Below are 19,145 nucleotides of genomic sequence, written 5' to 3' on the forward strand. Positions count from 1 at the left end.
AGGTGCACGCTTTTCAAGTCACTAGGAGGAACCAACCGTCAGCCATAAGTGGGAGCCCCCCTGGACACTTGGACATCTGAGCTTGTCCTGGAAGGGCTTCAAGGGTGCTCCTGATGTGTGGGCCACTTGGCCTTGACATTTTTGAAGATCCTGCCTGTTAAAAAATGGTTAACAAATGTGTTGTCAACAAACATAAGACAGTGCCACTGTAGAGCTCAACAGATGCACGTATGAAAAATGGCTTCTGATTAGCTGCTTTTTCAGTCAGATCCCTTTGTTTTGTGTGGGAAGAAATGGGGACCCAGGGACACTCAGGAGTGTCTTCTGTGTGGGGCCATTCCTCAGCGGCAGCGCTGGGTTCTTCATCCCCTGGGCCAGCTGCTTTCCAGCTATGCCACACGGTGGGTGCCAAATCCTCCAGGATTACTGTCATCACCAATATTAGAGAGATGCCCGTTGGTCCTCCCTAGGGCTGCTTTAACAAGTGACCACAGGCCGGGAGGCTAAAATAATAGAAATTTATTCTCTCAGAGTCAGAGGGCCAAAAATCCAAAATGAAGGTGTCTAAATGGTTGTTTTTTTTTCTGGCGGCTCAGAGGGAGAATTCACGCTCTGCCTGTGTCCTCGCTTCTGGTGGCTTCTGGCAGTCTTTGGCGTTCCTTGGCTTATAGATGCATCTCTGCGTTCCCCGTCTGCATCTTCACGCGGCCGCCTCCCCTTGTCTGTGTGTCTTTGTGTTCAAATTGCCTCATCTGAGGACACCAGTCACGGGATCAGGGTCCACCCTCATCCGGCATGAACCATTCTAACTCACACGCATCTGCAAAGACCCTGTTTCCAAGTCACGATCACAGGTTGGGTTGTGGGGTAAGGACTTGAACATGTCTTTTGGGGAGACATAATTCTACCCACTACATTGTCCAACCGTGGCGTTTTCCCCTAAACAGGTCTCCTTACAAGCTCACATTCAATGAAATCTTTAAATGAAGTTCACTTTAAATGAACATCTTCAACTCGTCTATAATAAAGGGTGATCAGACCCAGTCAGTAGTTTTAAATAACCAAGGTACCTTTTTGTCCCCCCAATTCTGAGGTAGCCCCAGCAAGTAGGATGCTGTGGCCTGGACTTTGGCGCAGGGACTTTATGGCCACTCTGCCCATCCCTGAAGTATTTATGTGTCGATGAGAGCTTTATGCTCCTGTTTGTTTGTGTTAGGTCAGTTAAAGCAGACAACTTCTGAAACCGGAGCCTCGTGTAAGCTGGGGCAAGGGAGAAGGGAGTGTTTAGGGCCCCATTAAACAAGTCTACAGTACACATCTTGTCTTCAGCCTGTCTGCTGGCAAGATGATAAAAGCGAAATGCAGATGTTTTTCTTACATGCTAAATTAGTTAATAAATCATATGCGTGAACGAGCTTTGGCTAGAGCGTCAAGATGTCCGTTAGAAGGCAGACGGGTCTGCCTTTTGAGCTGCGCTAGCTGCCTCCCATCATCGGGGTCTGCCCAGCAGTCTCGTCTTCAGCTCAGCTAGGCACTCTGGTGGCTGACAAATGCCTCGTCGGGCAGGGGCTGCCGGGACAGTGGACCCCTGACCTGCAGGGACGATGACAGCGAAGGCCAGGGGGCCAACTCTGCTTCTTGTTGACTCACGAATGCTGAGCGGTTTTCAAGGCTCAGGGCAGGGACACGCGTGGACGTGCATGCACGCACGTGTGTGTGAGTTCACTGGGCTCCCTGTTTGTAGATGGGGATTTGCATGGCCAACTGAGACTCTACAGAGAGACTAGGAAGTAGCGGATAAAGGTCCTGTCTACAGCCCGCCTGTCTTTAACTGTCTCACCAGCTGTAGCTTAAATTCCCAAAGTCCGTACACGGGTACATCTCTGTCCTTGCCCGGAGCCATCTGGGCCACCCTTGCGTGCCCATGGCAGTGACCCGAGAGCTTTCTCATCCATCACTTAGCAGGCCTTTCTTGAGAACTCACTGTGAGGTACAGTCCCTGGTCTCACGGGCCCGTTCACCTCGTGGGGAAGGCACATGGGTAGAAGCAGCACTTGGGGCTGGTGGAAGGCTTCTGCTGGGGAGACCTCCAAACCACACGGGGATGAGGCTGTGCCAGCGCATCGTGGTGCAGGGTGTGGAGGGGAGGGAAGGGGTGGGGGGGCGTGAGGATGTCTGTTCAGCTCGGACTGAACTGCAGAGTGGGGGGCAGAGGGCGAGACAGGGGCCGCAGGTGAGCCCAGGAGGGCTAACAGGGATTGTAAATGCTGCTTCCAAATTTAACCTTATTCTGAGGTCGAGAGCTGAGGCGAGAGTGGCTCCAGGCAGGACAGGATGGGCAGGCCTCGGGCAGGGCGGTGGGATGCAGGATGGTGACAGACGGGACGGCTTTTGAGGTGGCAGCATCAGTAGAATGTGGTGACTGCTGAATTGTGGAGGAGAGAAGGTGAGAGCCAGGGAAACGGAAGGAGGAAGACGAGAGGCAGGCTTTGCTTGCGGTCTCTGAGGTTATGGACTCTGCAGTCTCGGGGCACCCCCGCCCCCCGCTCCTTCCCACGTGAGGGCTCTCCCTGCTCACTCCACCACAGTTACTGGGCTGCAGGCAAGCCTTCCCCATCATCACTACACAGCTCCCAGGGGCCCGGGGGCTGGTCGTGTTCAAAGGCCGACCCTAACCTGGGAATTGGAATGTTTCAGAATTAGTCATTGCTTTTGCCTTACAGAACGAGTCTGGGCGGGGTGAACGGAGAGTGTTAGGTATAGCACCCTCAGGTGTAGCTGGTACAGCACCTGCTGGGAGCAGATGGCTCTGTATCCACAGGTGGGGACATCCCTCATTATCCTCCGCTGACCAGTGTGTGGCTGTAACCAGTTCCCGCTGCAGCTCCCCAGCCTCGCCCTCTTCATCGCTGGGAGTCCAGCCCAGCGCCCCCCTGGATTTCATCCCCACCTTGTGACCTGGACCCTTCCCAGCCTGACTCTGCCCACCCCTACCCTCCCCAGCTGGTCTCCTTCGCGGTCCTTCCTTAAGTCAGGGCCCCTAAGCCACCCGATAGAAGCCTTATCTGTTTCGCCTTGTCTCTGCCCTACAGAATCCTGCCTCACCTCACCGGCCCAGCCCAAGTCCAGCCTCTTCTTGCCTCTTACTCCCAGGGCCATTCCTTCTGCTTCCTGTAATGCCTGACCTGCTCTGTGGGGTGCTGAGTGCGTCGCTCTTTATGAATCGCGGTTGCTACCTGCAGCCCGTCGGGCACCCGGCGATGCTCAGACACGCACGCTGCTGTCCTTCTGTCTCAGCTGTTTCTTCTCTGCCTGTCGGGACTCTCCTCATGGCCCTCCCAGGTTGTCCCCCTAACCTGCGAATGTGTAGAAAACCCATGAGGAATATCCCCTTCTTCCGCAAAGCTCTCCCTGATACTCCCATCCAGTCCCCTGCCCCCTTCTTCTTCCATCTGAGTGCTCATGGTGCTTGTATCTTTCTGGATCCCCAACCTTCTCAGCTTCTCCGCTTTGGATTATGGTCAGGTGGGGATGCTAGTAAAGTCTCCCTAGACTATAAGTGCCGATGGGCACGTGCTGCACTGAAGCCACTCTGGGCAGCCCTGCTGCACGTAGCAACACAGACTGAATTCATCTGAATTGCATTATCCACACTTCCCAAGGTGATCCAAGTCAGAGCCATTCAGATCACGGACCAGTAGAGGAACGGAATTCTCCGGAAGGCACTGCAGAATTCCTCCTCCAGCAGATCTGCCTTCAGACTGATGATCTTGGCTGGAGCAAGTATTAAAATGAATTTGCATTCCCAGAGCATCGAGCTGGAGAAGTGACCCAGCAGATATGAGATGGCAGGGAAGTCATCGCAGTAATAAAAATGTGCTGTTCATCATGCAGCTAGCTGAGCCCCGGCCATATTGTCCCTATTATTGCCTGGTCTGGTCTTGTGAATATTTTCCCATAAAACATCTGAATAAATATTTGGAGGTAGTTCTCCCAATATTACTCACAAAGGAATTTTTTAATGTGCTTATCAGATAAAAGTAATTGTTACTTCATCAGCCTGCAGAGAAAACAGTGGCATGATTTAGCTAAAAGACCGTTTCCCTGATTCAAAGATATTTACACGTACACTATTATGGTGTCCTTCACAGACCCATGAGAAAGGTATTGTTTTTTTTCCCTAAAAAACATGGGAAGAAAAGACCAATTTACATCTGTTGGTTAGAAGGACAGTGTTATTTCCAATTAAAATCGTTCAGGGTAGAAACAGGAATTGCAGAGTGGTAGGGAAAACTAACTTTATGGGAGATTCCTTTTCCCAATTGCCTGGATTTTATTTTCCAAATGATTTCCCTTTTATCTCACAATGCAGCTCAGTAGTAAACCTTGCAGTGACACTGAGGATATAAATCTACTTGGCAATGAGAAGGAAAGTTTATTCATCATCTATGAATCACCATATTTTGTGGTTCTCTAAAAAATGCTGGCAAACCCTGGAATTGGAGCAAACAATGACTCTCCGATCAACAGTTAATCTTTCAGACTTTCACTAACTGTTGCTGTTTTATGGTGAAGTGGGTCATTTGAGCCATTGTTAAAGTTCCTTTAAATGAGTAATTTAAACTTGCCATTTAACACAAACACATTTTTTAAAAATGTGGGGAAAGTACACCAGGTTTCCTTTTTAGGACAGATTAAATCCTATTCTATAGCTACAAATAATAACTTTGAAAACTGATGATTATAACTGTTTATTTTTAAAGATTTTATTTATTTATTTGACAGAGAGAGACAGAACGAGAGAGGGAACACAAGCAGGGGGACTGGGAGAGGGAGAAGCAGGCTTCCCGTGGAGCAGGGAGCCCGATGCGGGGCTCGATCCCAGGACCCTGGGATCATGACCTGAGCCGAAGGCAGACACTTAACTACTGAGCCACGCAGGCGCCCCTATGATTATAACTGTTAAAGGCACTGATAAGTTGTGCAACCATGAAGACTGCTTACCTTTGTTTGACCTTATTTCCCCTAAACTTTTTTTGACCTTGGAATGCTTTTATCCAATTCTTGAGAGTCCACTTTGGAAATATTGCTCTAGGAATCTTTGGTTATGGAAATATCTACCATGCTTTGCTAAGGAACCCCCAACTGGAGTTTAAGTCTGCCATTTACCACAGAAACCTGGGACTGTGGAACAGAGGTCTTACTCTCCTTACTTGTACCCCTTTGGTCTAGCAGTGCCAGGAAGCAAGGGCTGAGGTTCCTGGGCACCTCTGGGCAGTAGAGATTGGTGCCAACTTCACGATCTGTGCTTGGCTTTGCCTCATTGAAAGCTTGTCCATTGACAGACCCTGCCTAACCTGTCTCCATGTAGGTTCCGTTGGCATCTGTGACAATGCCATCATGCTGGTACCCAGCACAAAGTCCATCAGAGGAAAGGAGCCAGTCACAGTCCCTTTGGAAAGTATGTCACAAATGCAATAGTGTGAAATAATAGAAGGAGAATCCTTGCCTATGCCAAGAGCCTAGGTAGGAGTGATGCCAAGGAGAGGTTTGACTGATACAGGCTCGCCTTCCTTGGCGGTCCCTGTGGCTTTTATGAGAGCTAGCAGAGAGCCTTGGACCCCTATGTCCTTTACTGGGTCTTTGAGGAGTAACCAGATAATACAAAAAATACTAACATTTGTTGTCTGTGGTCATAGGGATGGAGTGTGGATGGAAAGGAGCCAGGGGTATGGGGGGGAGGGATGAGGAAGCAAAAAGTGTAGAAGAAATCCCACCCCCGCCCTTGTCCTCTAGGGGTTCAGTGCCACTTGGGAGGAGAGCTGGCCTGGCAGACAGCTGAAAACCAAGTCTAGAATCACATAGGAAAAGACCCCGAGGAAGTGGGGAAGGAGGGGCTTGAGCAGCTGCTCTTGGTCTGAGAGCAGGATAGAACCAGGGATTGCATAAAGACTGCATTTCTCTCCAAAAATGCTCTTCATAGACATGTTGGGCTTGGGGATCTGGTTCCTCTAACTGGGGGAGCTGAAGTTGCCGTCCCCAGGCCCCGTCTGCCCATGCGCATCAAGGGCTCTCCCATTATGAAGATCTGCAGGGAGTCTCATGGGTTGCTGGTGTTCTTGGCGGGCTGTTCTCACCACCACCGCCCCTGCCCTGGCTCTAAACTTGAGGATGAATCTCTGAGCAGGAGCTGAGCTCTCCACGAAGAGATCGAGTCACTTCTTTAACCAGGAGACTTCATACCTTACTTCCCAAATTGAGCATGCAAAGAGAGAAATAGATATCCCTGGAGACCTCTGGTTTATTCTTCTTTTCTTTTCTTTTTTTTTTTTTTTAATTTTTAAAGATTTTTTAAAAAAAATTATTTGACACAGAGAGAGAGAGAGAGAGAGAGAAAATGAGCGGGGTGGGGGGTGGGGGCAGAGGGAGAGAGAAGCAGACTCTGCACTGAGCAGGGAGCCCGATGTGGGGCTCAATCCCAGGACCCTGGGATCATGACCTGAGCCGAAGGCAGACACTTAATGACTGAGCCACCCTGGCACCCTATTCTTCATTTCTTAATGGTGCATGCCTTCACCTGAAGGATCTGAGAGCCTCGCTACATTTCCAGAACTTTGACATCAGCATCTCTCTTGTGTAGCTGGGTGGTAATTGGCAAAACATCATTTTCACATCAATGCCAGCATTTCTGCTGTGTCTACCACCTTCCAGGCCCCGGGAGCAGGCTGCCTACCGGGTGGAACTGTCATTTAGAGTGGGATTCCACAGAAGGCTAGAAGCGATCTGAGAAAAATGGGAATGTTTATCCAGCACAAGATTTTATCATCACGAGAGCGCTTCGGAGGCAGACAACCCCAAAGCCTTTCCACAGTGCAATGTGTACCGTTTAATTTCTCGAGGGCTAATTAGTCCAAGCTAGACCACTCTGCTCTTGCCTATGTCCAGCAAATTAGAGGTCCCACGAAAGTGAGCTGAATAGAAATCATGTGCAAGTAATTGGATTTAACTCTTCAAAACTATGATGTAATTACTCCAGTGACAGGATGCTCAGCTGTTCCTTGGCTCTGAAGCTGGCATAGTGAATGGCCTCTTGATCTCAGAATACACAGATATCGGGTTCCTTTTATAGGGGACAAACTTCGGAGATTATCCCCCCAGATGCACACCTCATCTGCATTCCTTTTGGGAAGCCCAGTCTTTAATAGAAGATGCTGAGAGGTGTAGACTTGGTATCTACACTCCAAAGTGGTTTGTTGTCTCCCTGCTGGATTCTCTCCAATAGGCATCTCTTGGTTTTGGTGTTTCTAATGTGAGGGAAGCAAGTACCTGAAGGATTCTTCAAAGTGCTCAGGGTGACTGCAGAGAATGTGCTTCTGGGAGGGCATTGTAATAACAAATCCAGGGTGAACTTGATTATCATTTAGATTACTTGTTCAATAGGGAAAATGAAGCTTTGCAATCAGAGCTGTAGATAGGGCTCTGTGTGGAGGGAGAAGAACCCCAGCCCCCAAAACAACCAATCATGCTGGCGTCTAGGTGACCCTTGCTGCCTCCTGGCGACACCGAATGTGTGTAGATGTGTGTGTGTTCACACATGAAGCGGGTGAGGGTCGTTAATAAACTCTCAGGTGTGTTTACAGAGATCGATGGGGTATCGGGACTCAGCTTTTGCTCAGCTACTCGCCCAGAGCAGCCTCAGAGGCACCAAAATCTTGGTAGCTGGTTATTGGCTGGCTTTGAAAGAGGCAAGGGCTTAAGCATGTCTGGCTTTGCCAAATTAAATTATCAACAGGCCCCGTGGCTTGGATACAGTCATGAGCCAGACACACAGGCGGGAAAAAAGGATTTTCCAGAAATACAGAAATGGGCAATTTACCTTAGTAATTTTATTGAAAAAACTGAAAACAAGTCTCAAACCTCTTCTAGTTGAGCGTTAATGAGAGGTAAATATGACCATGGTTCTCTCTGCTGTCTGTCAGTGAATTGGAATAACAACGCTTCAAGGAAAATCCATAAAAGACCAAGAAGCAGGCTGAATATTGTTCTCAACAGTCACTTTAATTTCATAAAGGAAAAATTTCCTTCCAAGAGAATTGATAGATGTGATTTTGCTGTATTTTTGAACAAAGCGCATGTAGGATGGTTTCTGTTCCTTGAAACGAGGCCGCATCGGGTCCTGTTGCATGTATGTGTGCTTGGAGAACCATCTCTTGCTGCAGGAAGGTCCAGTGGCCCTGCTGCATTTCTCCCCTGGGATCACCCTTCCTCCAGCCCACTGTCCGTCTTTTTGAGATTCAGCTCAGCTGCCTCCTGCTGCGAAGTCTCCCGGGCATGGCTTCTCCCCCCCGGAGGGCTGACCACTCCCCCAGGAGCCCTCTACGCCATGCAGACCGTTGGTCCTGGCACCCAAAGGCCTTACTCATGTGGCTCTCACCCTGGGCTTTGAGCCCTTAGTCTTAGTTACCTTTGTGTCTCTACTTCAGAGCACCAAAGAGGTAAAAGCATAACAGTCGTCAAATGAATGGTCACTCCGGCCTGCAGTCTGGAAGTCTTCTTGATCCTCTTCTCCCAGCCCACAGCTCACCTTGCACACGGGCCGTGTTGCTGAGGCTGGAGTCCCCCCACTTCGCCGTCTGAGCCCGGCCATCTCTAGTCTCCGTCTCTCCTACTCTGCAGGAAAACTCCTTAACAGGCCTGCAAAGCTCCTTAAACAGGCTTACGGAACCCAATTCGGATGGTTCGCAGTCTGGGTGCACAAGGGCATAGTCTGGAGATTCTGGTTCTCATTCCCAGTGCCCGCATCACGGTCAGGGTCCCCAGGTGGTTGTCAAGCGCATCCGGGTGGAGAATGCTGCTGTCTTGGATCCTGTGTCCCCTGCTGGCCTGACTTGGCCTCGAGCCTCATTCCTTCGCTGCCTCAGGCTGCATCCAGTGTGGCCTTCATTGTTTCCCCCTACCCACCCCCAAGCTCAAGTTCCTCCCACAGCTGGTCCCAGGGGTCATTTGGGTTGTGGTTTAAATACCTCCTCCGGGGGCGCCTGGGTGGCTCAGTCGTGAAGCGTCTGCCTTCGGCTCAGGTCATGGTCCCGGGGTCCTGGGATCGAGCCCCGCGTCGGGCTCCCTGCTCGGCGGGAGGCCTGCTTCTCCCCCTCCCGCTCCCCCTGCTTGTGTTCCCTCTCTCGCTGGGTCTTGCTCTGTTAAAGAAATAAATAAATAAAATCTTTAAAAATAAATAAATAAATAAATCCCTCCTCCCCCAAAGGGCCCTCCTGACCACCCCAGTCCCGCCACTACGTGGGCCCGTTTCGATTCCTTCAGAGCACTTGCCTGATACGTTGTAGCCGGTTTGTTGATTATCTGACCCCCCCTCCCCCCGACAAATGAAGTTCACGGTGGCAGGATCTTACCTATTTGGTTTTTCTTCTGAGCACCCCCTGGTGGTATAGGAGCTGCTCATTAGATGTAGGAGGAAGGAGTATACAAGAAAGAAGTTTGGGGTTGGTCTCCTCGGAAGTGGGCTGGCGCTCGCCAGGGCCACCAAAACACGGACTCTGCGCTACGAGTGGGCGGCCGTGTTCTGAGGTGAAGAGAACGCGCGGACAGAGCTGGGCTAACTCGGCCTGACACCCAGCTCTGCCACTCGCTCCTTCGCTTCATGAGTCTCAACAGGAGACAGCCCTTTGCACTCAGAGTTCCCCAATCCTAAAATAGTAAAAAATCGTGCGCCTGTCACAGGGTTGGTATGAAGATCACGTGGGGAAGCACCCGGGAAATGCTAGGAGTATTGCTATAAATAGTAACGCAGACCCCTCAGGTCTGACACGCCGTTCCCTCCCCCGTCCCAAGCCATTCCCTCCTCCAGATGCCAGCGAGGATTCCGTTTGCTCCGGGGAGGTCGGGAGCCTCCCTCCAGGAAGGTAGAGCCGCTGCTTCTCTCCTTCGTCCTCGCCAGAAAGGTCTCACTACTCATCAGATGGGTTTGGTGTGTTCTTACACAAACTCAAGAGCCAGCAACCAAGGAGCACCAGTTGGGGTGGGGCTGGCCGTCTTGGATGCGGACCTGCTTGTTTGGCACCTAATATGGGCGTCTCTGCCCCGAATTTAAATTTCTGCTGAGGCACAGCAGGCCGCGAAGAGTTCAGAAAACAAAACAGTGGACTTGCCAAAGAGCTCACATTTGCTTTTGTTTTCTCTTGGAAGTAAAACCAAAGCTTCATTGTGGTATCAGGTGCTCTAAAGAAACAAACTTAAACAAAAAAATCTAATTTCCCAAAGTAGACCACATACAATTGGATTAAGATTTTTAAAATGTTACAAACTATGTTTGCAGCACCATTATCTGTCTGGGTTGGCCACGCCCTAATCTTGAGTAGCTCCTGAGGAATGCTAATCCGGACTTGGGTCTCATTTTTTTGGAGAGGTTCCTTCTCCTTGCCTGAGTAGGAGTCTTCAAGCAGTCACAGAATTACTTTCCCAAGACCTGGCTGCCTTAAGGGGGCACCCCATTTCTCTGGGAAGTCATCAGGATGTTTCTTTCTTTCTTTTTTTTTTTTTTAAGATTTTATTTATTTATGAGAGAGAGAGAGACAGAGATAGCGAGAGAGAGCACAGGTGGGGAGGAGAGGGAGAAGCAGACTCCCTGCTGAGCAAGGAGCCCTCACGTGGGGCTCAGTCCCAGGACCCCGGGATCATGACCTGAACTGAAGGCAGACGCTTAACTGACTGAGCCACCCAGGCACGCCCCCATCAAGGCTCTCCCCTCCAGGCTGGTCCTAGCAGGAGTGAAAACCAAGGGTGTGCACTGGGAGGCATCTTGGAAATCTTCACGGTGACACGTGTTGACTGCTCCTTTGTCTCATGCCTTTCCAAACACGAAGGACTTTTTCCCTGGGAAAATTCTATTGATTTTTTTTGGTCCTCTCTCTTACTTCTCCTTTGAATCTTGTCTTTGAAGTTAAATAATGGTGCCATTTTTTTCTTTTATGTTAAATAACTAGACAGAATCCAAGCTCAGCCACTGTATTTTTTCCAGTTTGTAAATCCATAGCTGTGTTTTGTTTCTCCAGTGGGGAGAAATTTGTTAGTTTCCCTGTCTCTACCCCACCTTCGTTTATATTCGTGGATAATTTTGGAAGCCCGAGAAGTCTTGTGTGGCTCTACTGGAGCGCTGAGTGAGGGAACAGGCTGATGTGGAGAGATTAATAGAAATACATGGGGTCTTCCCTGGGGATCACAGGGAGCCCATGTCAATTCTGTGATACTTAGCTAGGATGCTGAGTTGTCTGTTTGCTTATGCTCAGTGGAGGAGGTGAACTGGTGACTGTCCAGGTATTCCAGAAAGTGTGGCAGCTTCTCAGTTGTACTCCATGCAACACGTACCCCAAGAGCATTTTTGTGTGACAGGCTCTTGGCCAGTCTATAGGGCTGAGAGCCTTGTGGGAATTTGCGTTATTACAAAAGGGTATGCACACTATTTTTAAAAAATACGTACTATTTCTAAGTGTGCCATCTGTAAACATCACTGTGACTAGTAGTATGTACTCACACTGGAAAACATTCCAGACTCACAGTGATTTTCAGCCATGTGTACTTTCTCAAGGGACACTAGGCAGACATCATTCCTATGTTGCTGTCCATTGCATTTTCTGATTGGGAAAGAGCTCGTCCTCTGTGAGAATGGATGCAGAGGTTGAGTGTCCCTGATGGAGGGTCCCAGTTGTGAGTGTCCACTTCTGCTCTCAAAATGCTCTGGTGATAGCTGGGAGATCTCCTTGTCCTCAGAGGCACCAGGAGCCTAGTGTGGAGATCTTCCACCTGACACCCAGGGCCCTGCACCCAGGGTGACCCTGAAGCACAGTTTGGTGCCGCCTTGGCACTGCCCCCTGCAGAGCACACTGTAACAGTTGCTACCTGAAGCACACAGAAGGGTCACTGTCTGCAAAGTATGTTAGATTCCAACCTGGTACTTCATGCCTGTATTTATTGTCAAGACGAATCTATTGGTTGTCAATTTCAATCTAAGCGTTTCTGGTGTATGAGTGTCTACCGAGTCCTGCAGTATCTGTAGCAGGTTGGGGCTTAGGCTATTGATTCTATTGACTGAGGATCAATAACAAAGTGTGTACTAAGTCCACTACAGTGTTTCTCTAGAAATGTGCGATACCCATACCTTCTGAAATTTATCCTCTTTCTGTCTCATTCCAGATAACTTGTTCAAACCCAAAGAAAGATACATTTCAGAGAAGGAGATGCACATGCGATCTAAAAGGTACTTGGTTATTGTGTGGGGTCGAAAAATGTGGGGGGAGGTAGGGGAGGGGTGGCTACTGCATCCAGGCGCTGTCCGGAGGGGTCACTATTCCCAGGTCCACCTTTAACGTCTGAGGTCTTCTTGGCCGTGAATTTGAAATGCTGGCTAAAAGAAGTGTAGTTGTCCAACTGCACCTCTGAATGTTAATGCCATTCTTGGAAAAGCCTTAGGAAAGTGGCAGGTCTTGGATTCTGAACCGACCCAGTAATTGGTCTCTAAGAGATCCCCAGACTCATAATGGGAATGCTTCTGCACACTCTCATCATCTCTGTGGGCAGGTGCTGTTTGTTACTGTGCACCTTTGAAGGTGATTTTATGAGGAGGAGAGAAGTGGTTTCTCCTGAGGGCCTTGCCAGTGTCAGAGCCTGCAGGAAGGAGTCCGACCTTGGAAGCCTGTGGCATGTGGGAGCCAGCAAAGCCACAGAGGGCCACAGGCTGGCCTTCCTGACGCTCCGTCCCTGGCGGGCTTGGCGGCTCTGCTGCTCGCAAACTCTCCCTGTTCTGCTTGGCTGGTTGCTATTCTAGACTCCTACTAATTCTCACCCACCTGATCACACAAAGGCGGTCATTCTTTCTGAGCCCTGGCCTCCTAACCAGAAGGTAATACCTCAGCAGTGTTGGCCAAGTTCATGCCAGAAAATGTCATGAGTTTATAATAAAGTATCTAGCACTGGGAGGAACTGTAATAATTAAACCCAATTGATAGTGCGCTTAGAGAAACTACTGAAATGGGAAGAATATGTTTTTCCACAGTCCAGGCACAAAATCTCTGCTTTTAGGATCGTTTCCATGATAATTGGCTAACGTTGATCATCTGCAAGGAGACTCTTTATTTTTTTTAATTTTTTAAATATATATTTTTAAAGATTTTATTAATTTATTTGACAGAGAGAGAGACAGCGAGAGAGGGAACACAAGCAGGGGGAGAGGGAGAGGGAGAAGCAGGCTTCCCGCCGAGCAGGGAGCCCGATGCGGGGCTCGATCCCAGGACCCTGGGATCATGACCTGAGCCGAAGGCAGACGCTTAATGACTGAGCCACGCAGGGGCCCCAAGGAGCCCCTTTATAAGTCAAAGAGGGAAATGAGGAGAAGGGGAGCATCCCATTAGTGACCTGATTCATGGCATTCTAACTGGGGGTTCTGAGGGTCCACTGGGTTTTCAGACTTGCTGTTTGAGACGTGCAGAGTTGTGTGTATCTCATGCCAGAAGTACTCCTTTTTCAATTTAGTGAAAAATTTCAGCCAACTCTTCCCTTCTCAGTCCCCAAACCCAAAGCTGTTATTACAGAGACTCGCAGTTAAAATACTAGCTCTCAAAGCAGCATTCGGGGTCGACAGGATGGCTGACCCTGTGGCTTTCCGAAAGAGGAAACGGAGGCCCAGGGAGGATGCAGGAGCTAGGTTACGGTGCATCCCCTGGATGGAGTCCGTACTTGCGTTTTCACTCTGCGTCCTGGGAGGGCTCTGACCCTGGTTTTCAGACCTCACTCACCCACAATCACTCTGGAGCTTTCTTTTCTTCTGTATTCTTTGTTATTAGTTGTATTGTTAAGTCACGTTTTAAAAACTCAAAACAGTAGAGATAAAGCTAAAGTCCCTCCCGACTGTCTTCCCTCCCACCACATTTCCCTGGGGCAGTCCTTTCTCCAGAGAGCCACGGTTATCAGCCTTCTGTGTATCCTTCCCGGCCTTTCTCTCTGCCTGAAAACAGACTTTTATTTGTACATCAACAGTTATCTAATTTTTATTCATAAATGGGATCATACTATATATATATATTATTTTTCCGGAGCTTTTTTTGCTTGATAATACGTCTGTGAGGTCTTTCTGTGGCGAAAGATACAGATACAGATTTTCCTCATTGCTTTTAACTATCTGCTGTGTGGTGCTTTGTATGGGTGTACCATAATTTATTTAGGAAGCCCTTTTAACAAAATACTGCATCAGAAGCTCCAGGAGTGAGACCTAAGAATTTGTATCTTAAACTGCCCACATGATTCAGACGGTCATTATCAGGACGATGGCCTCTATGCATCTGAAGGGATTTCCACTGTGGAGCTTTGGGACGACATTCAGCTTTCCTCCTGATTCCTTATGGTCCTCTCTCTGGCCCTTTCTTGACTAGTTCCTGGATATGGCAACTCTGTGTTCATTGATTCATTCAAACCATATCAATGGAACAAGCATTTCCCAGACACTTTATACTATGTGGTTGGGGGACAGTGTTAATAGAGTGAGAGTCCAAGGTTCGAATCCCAGCCCACCATTAGCCAGCTGAGGGACTTTACAAGAGTCTCCTGACCTCACTGGGGCTTGCGTTCCTCAGTCATACTGCAGAGAACACTACGTGCCTCTTTCAACTGCTGTGAGGATTGAGAACATTTATGCCAGGTGATTCGCCTCAAGCTCAATAACCAAGATAATGTCACCTGCTAATATTGTCCTCATTTATATTTTTATACTTTGTTAATTATTACTTTAAAGGTAGAATCTATTAAACAAATTTTGTCTGACTTAAAGACATGACAGAAAATGAAAAAAAAAAGGTGTTTGTCCATGTGCCATACATACAGCAACTCCAAAGCTCAGGCTACAGTCCCTCCACTGTGTCTATGGATTCTTGCAGAAATACCATTTGGCATCCGGACACAGTTTCTATTAAGAGGTAGGAAAGAAGGGTCCAGAAGAAGGTCTCTTGGTCCCTGCTTGTAACTTGGAAACTCCTAATTTTACACCAGGACGAGAACATAATACTTAGGCCTGAGATGTATCTGGAAGCAGTTTAGTTAGGAAGGCAACAGGTTAAGAGGTAAACACATTTACGTGTGTGTTATTCCAGTATAGTTCCTGCTACTTCCATTTATTTGCTGCTCCTTTTCTAAGTCATAGGAAGGCTTAAATATGTAGCAAAAAGGTATCTATCTGGGGCAAGTTTACACAGAGTGGAAAGCAGTAGGTTTGGAATCTCCCACTTGATGCAAGCAAGTCATCAATTATCTCCGAGAATCGGGGGCAGAGAAGTGCCTGCCCAGTAGACAACTGGCCTCTGAGCTTTGCCCCAGGGCGGAGCGGGGGGAGGTGGGGGACTCTGCCTGTTGGCGCCGTCCCTGCCTCGGCGGCCTGTTCTGGAGACTGTCAGGGCAACCCTGGGTCTCGGCGTCTCGCTGATCCGGGATGGCCCGTCTGCAGCTGGTCTTGTCTTTGAAATGGAAGAGCCTGCTGACAAGACAGGACACAGATCCACCCCAGGCACACGGTGTCTCGCTACCATTCAGCGTGTTTTCTGAATCTGTTTCAGAATCTATAATAACTTGCCGGAAGTGAAAAAGAAAAAAGAAGAACAAAAGAAAAGAGTGATCTTACAGAGTAACAGACTCCGTGCTGAAGTCTTCAAAAAGGTAACGGCCTGGCTGCCAGCAGGTGTGTGTGGTACGCAGATGCTGAACCTGACCTTGACGTGTTTGTCTCCTGCTTCCCTAGCAATTACTGGACCAGCTCCTTCAAAGGAACGCGGTCTAACCGTAGGCTGCCCTGCTGACCCACTCCCTGGACCTGGGATGACTTCAAACGCTGGATCAACCATTAAACTTAGCATTATCTTCATGATATGAAACACTTACTTTACTTTTGATTTTTTTTCATGAAGGAAAACACAGCTTCCTGAATTGCTTGCCCAAACCACACAGAAATAGTAACCCTTGAGGAAATGGGCCCACAAGACCGTGGAGGGGTGACCGACACGATGTAAACCACTAGATACAGTCCCCTCAGTTTTCCACTTTGGAATTTACCATTTGCTTCTGATCCCCCCCACCCCCGCCACCATTTCCGCCGAGACAGAAGAAGGCCTCCTATGTTCACATGGGCCTAGATCCTAGGGGGTTATTTTTCTTCATCAAATTTTTGGGACCCCCGTCTATCACTTTTTAAGTATCAATCCCAACTTTTGCCAATAATCCACACTTTGGGTCAGCACCCAGTATGTTTAAATACTCTCTGGGTGTGTGGGCCACGTAATGCTGGAAGCTGACCTTGGAAGTAAGCAGGTGCTCTTACAGGAACGAGGGAGCGTGCAGTCTGTGTGTCTGCGACCTGGGGTGGGCAGAGCCATCCTCACGACCCTACCCCACACTGAGTGCTTCTCTTCATTTAGAAAAAGAGTCCATTTCCACAGAAGCTATGAGAGCGGAATTGGTGGGGAAAAAAATTATAGGTGACTTCAGTGTTTTCTGCAAAGTCCCCTCCTCCCAGAACCAAAGCTGTGTTGCTGAAAATGGCCCGGTGGCTCCAACTCTGCCATTTGCTCTTCCAACGCTGATGATATTCATGATTTACCAATGTGTGTTTGGGGAGTTAAGAACTAACTAGTTTTTATCAAAAATGGAAATAAATGCAATTATTACAAAAATGGAAGTATCGCTCTGCTCTATATTCCGCGTTATGAACTGCGCGGCTGCTGTGGATGACGCTTGGTGAGAGTGCTGTCATGATCCAGGGGGCGCCTCTGACCTCTGTTCTGCCACCTTCTCACCACCAGGACACCCGGGTCGGGAGCCCCGCAGAGCAAGTCTGTTCCCGGAGAGCAGGCGGGAGAGAAGCAAGGAAACTGAAGAGCAAGGTCTAGATTCCTGAACGCCTCCCGTCTCACTAAGAATTGCCCCAGAATGAGAAGGAGGTTTGGGGGATTAAGCAGGAGCCCTGTTGACACCTCCGTCCCCATCCTGAGGCTGTCACTCACCTTCCCTCCTCCCAGTGCTGCATGTGCCATCCCTTTTCTGGAATGCCTTTTGTTTTCGTGTCTATCAAAAAACTGTTTAAAAACTCAGCCTTTGGGTTCTCTCCTGACACCTTGCCCGCTGTCCTGCCCTCCAGGATGAATTGGTGCTTTGCCCTTTGGGCACATGGTATCAGGCCCTGCCAACAGGAGATGAACAACATGGTCCGGAGCAGACTCCAGATTCAGGTCTTGGCTGCATTGTTCCCCAGTCTTTTGCCCTCAGACTAGGGGATCGGTCTGGATCCAATCAGAAGAGAGAAACCGCACAGTAACTTGGCCGGGAAAAGTGTAATGTATATAATTACTTACCATAAAGGGAGTGCAGGAATGAGGGATTGGCTAGTGAGGAGAAGAAACCCGAAAGCATGCAGGTGGGGACCGCCCCAAGCAGCACGGCCCCATAAAGAACATCCCCTCCTGCCCTGAGCTGACATCCAGACAGGATGTGGCTTAGCAGGTGACAGACATTCCTGTGGTGCCCTGCTGATGGGTCTTGTTGAAAACCCACCTTCTGGAATTTGCTGGAAGCCAGCTCTCTAGGATGCTTGTGGGCGGGGGCTGGGGAGATGTTATCCTGCTGCAGTACCACCTGAGGGGGCGAGGGGGCGCCCCCTGACTCATAGGAGCCCGCTGAGCAAACGTCTCAGACCTAGGAAGCAGCACCCTTCTGTCCCGCAGTGTCTCTGTCTCCTTTACCAACAAAGCTTAGCGTTGTACCCACAAACAGAGGGAACACATTTAGGGGACCTGGATCCATTTCAACAGGTGAGGCAAGAAGGGCAGCTTTGCAAGGGCAAGATCACACCACCCAACACTGGCACAGCCAGCTCCTTAGCCTTGCCTCCGTTCCCTCACCTATAAAAAGGAGACGACTCTAGCACCTCTTCACGAGGTTGCTATGGGAATGGAATCATCAGTGTGAATCGGGTGTTTCGAAGTGTGTCTGGCCCAAAGCAGGCACACCAGAGTGTTTCCTGTCACCCAGATGCAGAAATGGAGGCTGGAGTGTCTTTGGGAACCCTTGGGCCCAGGGGCCATGAGTTGTCCATTCCCATCATCCCTCAGCTTGGCACTGAGAACATGCGCCAAAAAGACCATTGACTCTTTGTAAACTTTGGCTCTCAAGCTCTTCTCCCTCTTAGAAACAGTTTCAACAGCATGGTTTATGCTTACACTTAAGGTTAATCCCGGCATTCATGAACTTCCAAGATGGTACACTGAATTTCTATTTAGACTTTTCACGCTCTCTTAAATCATTTAAGCCAAATCTATGAGCTTAGTTCAGGCCAGTCTTTCTCGGTGCCTCACCTTTTCTTATTTTTCTTTCCTATCTTCAGAGAGTTTCAAAGCTTTTCCTAACCAATAATTTAAATTCAGGGCCCAACCACTTCTAGACTGTTCTGTGACACTTTCTAAGAAGTGGGTTTATGTCACCTAGCAACCGAATATCTCAGAATTCCTGGATGCAGCCAACTTCCCAAAGTTGCTCATGAAGAGCTTACCCCCTCTGCAAAGCGGATGCCAAGTCTTAAAATCTAAACAATAAGTAAAAGTCAACTTGGGATCGAATGCCCTTGAATGATGTATTTCTTTTTTTTTAAGATTTTATTTATTTATTTGACAAAGAGAGCAGGAGAGCACGAGCAGGGGAGAGAGGCAGAGGGAGAAGCAGGCTCTCCGCTGAGCAGGGAACCCAACACGGGGTCTCCATCCCAGGACCCTGAGATCATGACCTGAGCCGGAGGCAGTCACTTAACCAAATGAGCCACCCAGACGCCCCTTGAGTGATGTGTTTCTGAGGACATTTCATAACTAAGGGCCCCGAGGTGGAGTCTGGGTGAGTTTGTGATGTCCGGCTCGAGCCGGTCTGTGCTCTGGGCAGTGAGCTCAGGACAGGGCTACAAAGGAAAGTCCTGGTTTCTGCTAAACTGAGTTTCTTCCCCTATTGTTGTTACTTGTTTTGTAATGCTGATGAGTAAATTTGGATTCCCAGCATTTCCTTTGTGTTTTAATAAGGTTATAACAGAAATACAATAGTGTTATAATAATAAATATGGA

The 19,145-nt window shown here is 48.9% G+C and overlaps 1 protein-coding gene across 3 annotated transcripts in view; it reads left to right on the plus strand.

Moving 5' to 3' along the window:
- Positions 1-15,829, plus strand: part of CUNH10orf90 (chromosome unknown C10orf90 homolog) — a 229,561-nt gene extending 213,732 nt beyond the window's left edge. For all 3 annotated transcript variants that reach the window (XM_028119882.1, XM_028119883.1, XM_028119884.1), the window contains 3 exons: positions 12,205-12,268; positions 15,609-15,708; positions 15,791-15,829. In XM_028119882.1, coding sequence (XP_027975683.1) covers positions 12,205-12,268; positions 15,609-15,708; positions 15,791-15,829 — 203 coding nt within the window. The remainder of the gene's footprint in view (positions 1-12,204; positions 12,269-15,608; positions 15,709-15,790) is intronic.
- Positions 15,830-19,145: the final 3,316 nt, after the last annotated feature.

Source organism: Eumetopias jubatus, unplaced genomic scaffold (assembly GCF_037043125.1).
Source record: "Eumetopias jubatus isolate StellerSeaLion01/CBP00866 unplaced genomic scaffold, mEumJub1_p1.0 scaffold_17, whole genome shotgun sequence".
Classification (NCBI taxonomy): Eukaryota; Metazoa; Chordata; class Mammalia; order Carnivora; family Otariidae; genus Eumetopias; species Eumetopias jubatus.